Genomic DNA, 6,000 nt, shown 5'->3' with positions numbered 1-6,000 from the left:
TCAAAACCTTCTAGTATATATTCAAGGGCATCACGTATGACATTAATAAAAGCACAAGTATTACTAATATTAACGTCGATCTGATGCTCTAAAACTTTAAAAAATAGCTAGTGAAAGATTGCAATTTTCAAAAATTATATCGTGTTCAGGGCATTTTAACAGTTGAATTCTACTTTTTGTATTTTTAACCAAAAATCTAATAGTTAAAAAACTCGACGTACACAATACTTCGAGCACCGTAGAAAATCCATGCATGATACCTTCAAAGTTCAAACTTTGAAAACAACTCCACTTGTTTTGCCAAATTCCGTACTTGATGTTGAGCAATGTTCCAAGGATTCGAACGGCTTTATGTTCTAAAATATCATTACACTCACAAGTAATGAAATGTGCCAACTCATTCTTTAGCATTTTAGATGCTGGAAAAGATGCTCAAGAAGTCCGCAAATGAAAGAATCAAAATAGAGAACTTATTCTAATTTACGGGGAAGGGGATCCAAACTTGGACGTCCGTTGATATCAAAGAGTTAATTATACCATTTGTGATGTGACAGGATGTGAAGCGTGAATGCATGTTGGAGATATGAAGAAATCTACCATTGATCTCCTTGAGACACATTGATAGTAGCACTTGGAGTGTGTAAGAAGAAACTAGAAATCTTTGGTTTACCTTTAACCTGCTGCTAACTACCCCTTCAGTTCACTTATATACGTGGTTAAATAATCGTCTTAGCCTCCTGTTTCTTACCCTTCTGCATACCATTTCGTCATGAACTTGTTTACTGATTCATATCGGATGTGTTTGTTGAGAGTTGTCCCACATCGATGAAGAACAAGGTTTGTTATGTGCTTATATGGTCTTGGGCTACTTCCCATATTGCCAATTGGTTTTACGGTGGAACCCCAATTTCATCATGGTATCAGAGCGGGTTGTCCTCGTGTGAAGCCAAACGGCCACACGCGTTCCACGTCACCCAGTTGTTGTCCACGTGTAGGCTTGAAAATCCGCCACATGTGTGCCACATGTGCGGGAGCACGAGGCAGTGCAAGCAGCACAAAAGTTTGTTTTCGCGGAAGAAAATAAAGAAGGATGCTTGCTTCGTAAGTAAACTATATCGAACCGACGACAGTTCAAGAGCTGCTAGATATGCATCAGGTAAAATGATGCACCAAAAACTTGCAGAAAAACAAATCAAGCTCCCAGAAACTTGCAATACAATCTGGCAATCATTTTTAATAGGCTAGAACACGTTGTTGGTGGCTGATTTGCAGGGTCTGCATTGTGAATGTTCTCTTGTAGATCACATATATTTGTATTTCTTTGGCAAAGAAGGATGGTGGCGGTATCCCAGATCTATCACGTACCGTCGTTTTTTTTTTTTTTTTAACTGGACCACATAGCATCAAGTGATTAATCCTGAATGCCGCTTCATTGACGTCTTAGTTGCGTGCAAGTTATTCTCGACGGTTGCAACTGTTTGAGTTGACAAAAACTCCTCACTGCACGGATGGATGCTATGCATATAGGAATATGCTTTTCTAATTGTGCAGTTATGTATCCTTCAGAATCCATCTCTGCTTTACAAATCTGGCAATCCATAATATTAGAGTTTAAATAAAGGCTTGCAGGCAGTGGCAATGGGAAATAATAGGATGCAGGGGTGGGGTGAGTGCATGTGATATGTTCAATTATAGTTCGTCTCCTTTTTATTAATTAAAGGACAATAATAGATAAAGCGAGTTGAACTACACATAAGGTTTGGCCATACGACAACAATAGTAGTCTTATTCTCTAAATCCACACAAGGTGATTAGAAAGAACCAAGACTCCAGAATTAGCCATCAACTACAAAATAGGCTACTTCTTTTCTGCTCAGAGCGATTATAAAGGTCTCACTTATTTATTAAAACAACCCTAGTTACTCTCACTTACTTTCATTCCCTATTTTCATCTCCTTTGCCCATGGGAGAGAATCATAAGCAGGACCGCTGCATAGGACAACTTTCTCAACGTGATTAGAGAATGAGGTTATATGACACCAAAATACTGAAATTATGTATATTCTTTTGCGAGATTGGTGAACAAAGTTACATGAACCTGACCGACGATTTTCTCCCATTTGTGAGGGAGATGAGAGTGATGTTTTCCTGCCGAGGCAATAAGAAAAGGGAAAGATAACTTCATTTGCTTCTCAATCAATTTGTTTGGATGTATTATCACAAATTCAAATTTGAGAAACAAATAGCTTTTGTGGTTGAGAAAAGCACCTTTTGGACGAAAGGACTTGATAGAAAAGTGCTTAATTACTAAGAAGGGAAGTGCTTCAAAACTCAACTTTTTCCACAATCTCTCACACATGAAGGTTTTTGAACCAAATGTTGTTGGGGGGGGGGGGGGGGGGGGGTGCATAAAAGTCATGTGAAAGGAGTAAGATAATTAAGAACTTAGGACCAAAACGTTATCTCTTATGTGGGTCCATACTCCATTTCTTGATATTGAATTTTTTCGTCGGCAAATCATACAAGCTAGAGAGAATGGCAGCTCTCATACCAAACCAGACCCACATAGTTTTGTCGGATTGAGCTAAAAAAATGTCGTACTTAAATAGTCATATGAATAATGTAATTCAAGTGCTACATGTATTTTCTCATTTGTGTATGATCCATTGCGTTTGACAACTGTACTCAAAACCTTATCGTTTATATTCCTGGGCATCACAACCGACATTAATAAAAGTCACACATACTACCAAACTTAACATCGATGTGATGCCTTAAAACCTTGAAAAAGAACTAGTGAAAGATTGCAATTTCCAAAAATTCTATAGTAGTTCGGATATTTTAACCGTTGAATCTTAGTTTTTATATTTTTAACAAAATATCTGATGGTTAAAAACCCCGAAGTAGATACCTTCGAAGTTCAAACTTTAAACAACTCCACTTGTTTACCAAATTCCGTACTTGATGTTTGACCAATGTACCAAAGTTCCAAACGGCTTTATTTTCTAAAATATCATTACACCCACTAGTAATGAAGTCTGCCAACTCATTCTTTAGCATTTTAGATGCCGGGAATGAGGCTCGAAAAGTCCGCAAACGAAAGAAACAAAAAACTATTGAACTTATTCTAATTTACGGGAAAGAGAGATTCAAATTTGTGTGTAAAAAGACGGACACACTGTCCTGGTCAATTGCCCTAGATTACGTCGGACAGAACGAAAGAGAGAAAACAAACAGTATAACCAACAAAACTGTCACTGAGTCGTCGTTGAATCGAATAAATTAGCTAACACTTTCAAATGTATAATGGAAATACAAATCCGTCATCAAATTATTGTTCTAAGCTCATAGAACTAAACACGAAAATATCTTCTCCGACCTGCGAGATAAATACTCCCCTAGCTCGAAACCAAAAGCTCGGAAAAGATGACGATCAGATTACAAACCAACCCTATGACTGAATATCGAAACCAACCCTATTTCGGAACAACTCCGTTGGCCTCGACAGCCTTTCCTTCGACTGGGTTCAACTCATCCCATGCTTCGACCCATGTGACCATGGCATCTGCAAGCTTGATGAAGTAGTCATCGACCTTGCCGAGTTTGGCCTTGACTTGCTTGGAGAGTTCAAGGTAGCAGCCCTGGACGGTGGTGCAGTCCTTTGGGATGGTGGCGGACTGGAAAAAGGGGATCAACTCCTCTTGCCAGTAGATTCCTTTGTATTCCTTCTTAAGGTTCACAAATGGGTTGCTTGCCTTGCTATGCCAGATGTAGGGCAATCCTGTCTTCACTCCCAACCCCAAGTGGTCACAGATAACCTGTAAATCCAACAATGACAACTCATGTGAGCCACTACAATTCGAAAACACAAGGCAGGGTGTTTTGATTTCGAAATCATTGCAATGTAATAACAAAGGACTATACATATTTATGGGCTCTAAAGTCATTTTGAGAGAGATACCTTCATGCACCAGCCAGCCCACATGTCGTCGTAGCGCCCGATTGGCTGACCATCACCCATGAGTCCGAAATACATAGCAGGTCCAATCAACTCACGGTTGAATGCCAGATTCATGCCGCACATGGGAAAGAGAGTTCCCTTGGGAATGGTCAGGACTGCATCCACAAACCTGAAAACACGGCGACATTATAGTCAGCAAGTATTTTATAAACTCACATACAAAATTTATGGATGGAAAATGGCAGAACATTGTACCTGGTGTTTCTCTCTAGAGGCTTAACAAGCTGGGTGGGAGCATCATAATCCGGAATGTTGAGCCAGAGGCCGTGAGAAACAGCAGTTGGGATACCTTCACGCAGACTGAAGGGGTATCCACGAACGAAATCTGCCCCTTCACGGTATGGGTCGTACAGGGTGTTGAAGAAAAATGGAGTTGATGGAGACAGAAGGTTCTTGATATGCTGCTCAAGGGCATTGATATCTTTGCCAGAAGGATCCTTAGCAACCTGCATTTTCACAAAGAGTACCATACTTCAGTTAGAACACCACAGTTTCACAAAATTGTACATACCGATGAAAGCTGAAACACATTCGCACCACAATAACTGCTAATTTCATCAATGGTTTCAAAACAAGGATCATTGACCACTCAAAGTTCGGATAAGTGAAACCAAAATCCAACATTGCCAACTTAATCAAGATATATAGCCTGAAACTATGAAGTGTAAATCCGAAAGTAATCTGAATAGGGTGCAGGGTGGAGATCTGTGAATGTGGTAACAATATATCAATTGGCCTAGCGCTGAACCATTAAGATTTACGCAAACGAATCGAAACTCAATTGTCAACCTATCATTCAAAAGCTTTGCTATCATAATAGCGCAATTAAATTGACATGCTCTCACCGAAACCAGATCAGAAGACAATGACTAAACAAACCCATCTCTGCACAAGACATTAAGTTTACCAACTGAAAGAACTCATGGTAAGAAACAGATCCATCCAAAAGAAACTCAGATATTAACATATAACTCAAAAGAAACACATATCAAAGCAGGTAATGCATATTAAGATAATAAACGAAGAGCATAAGTCAAACATTAGCAACAGAAACAGATCTAAGCAACAAAAGCAACATAATTTCAGCACAGACTAGTCAATTCGAGTCGAATCGAAATTCAATTGAACTACAAGATCTAACAAAACCCATATCCCAAAACCCACCAAGATCCAAGCTTTTCAACTCAAAAATCAAATCCCACATCCAAAACAGCCCCAATTAAGATCCCGAGTTTTCGAAACCGATACTTACAAAGCAATCGTCGTCGATGGTGAAGATGTACTTCTTCTTGGAGACCATGTACCCGAAGCATCTGCAAGCAGAGTCCTTGAAGGAGATGCAGGACGCCTTGGGACCCAGAATCCGGTTGATGTCGTTGCGGTTGTAAAGCTCGTAATCGAAGCCTTCCGGGACCTTTATCACCTTCGACGGGTCACCGTCCTGGACGATGATGAGGTGGTACTGCTGGAAGAAGGGCCTCCACATCTCGAGGAAATCAAGGTTTCGGATGGTGGGGATGACGATGTCGAGCTCGTCTTTCAGCAGAGGGGTCGGGGCGACCTTGCTGTACTCCGCCATGGCTGCAGCTGCTTCTCAGCGACGGAGGGAGAGAGGGAGAGATGGGTTGGAGTTCAGAGAGAGCGTTGGGTTGGGAGTGTGGGAGATGCGCCTGTATTTGAACTATTTGAAGGCTTGTTGACACGTGCGAAGAAACGGGCGACACGTGCGAAGAGGGAGGAGAGGTGCATTAGAATTTACAGTTTGTAATTACAATTACAAATTTGTAAGGATTTTGATTAGGTTACCATAATTTGAGATTATGTGGGATTTAGAAGTGAAGGAAATACTTGTTTTGGTATTGTGAAAATTCGAAGAGAATTCAAGTGGGATTTGAAATGTTGGAGAGAAGTAGATTTGGTCAAATTCCAATTCTTAATGGGTCAAATGAGAGGGATGAAATATTCTTTACTCATTATGT

General features: G+C 40.1%; 1 protein-coding gene across 1 annotated transcript; it reads right to left on the bottom strand.

The window, feature by feature from the left end:
- Positions 1–3,239: 3,239 nt before the first annotated feature.
- On the bottom strand, positions 3,240–5,695 carry LOC126599808 (probable UDP-arabinopyranose mutase 1). The gene is made up of 4 exons (XM_050266258.1): positions 5,274–5,695; positions 4,217–4,467; positions 3,962–4,130; positions 3,240–3,818 (listed from the first exon to the last, which is right to left on the bottom strand). The coding sequence occupies exons 1-4, from the start codon at positions 5,598–5,600 to the stop codon at positions 3,477–3,479; spliced, it is 1,089 nt and encodes a 362-aa protein (XP_050122215.1). The 5' UTR covers positions 5,601–5,695; the 3' UTR covers positions 3,240–3,476.
- Positions 5,696–6,000: the final 305 nt, after the last annotated feature.

The sequence above is a fragment of the Malus sylvestris genome, chromosome 14, assembly GCF_916048215.2.
Source record: "Malus sylvestris chromosome 14, drMalSylv7.2, whole genome shotgun sequence".
NCBI classification, from domain to species: domain Eukaryota; kingdom Viridiplantae; phylum Streptophyta; class Magnoliopsida; order Rosales; family Rosaceae; genus Malus; species Malus sylvestris.
Note: the sequence above shows the minus strand (reverse complement) of the source record. Positions and strands in the feature narration are given on the sequence as shown.

Coding starts and splice junctions, on each gene's coding strand:
- LOC126599808 (XM_050266258.1), bottom strand. CDS start 5,600: ATGGCGGAGTACAGCAAGGTCGCCCCGACCCCTCTGCTGAAAGACGAG. Junction 4,468..5,273: donor CCATCGACGACGATTGCTTT/GTAAGTATCGGT, acceptor GTGAAAATGCAG/GTTGCTAAGGATCCTTCTGG. Junction 3,819..3,961: donor GGGCTGGCTGGTGCATGAAG/GTATCTCTCTCA, acceptor TTGGATTTACAG/GTTATCTGTGACCACTTGGG.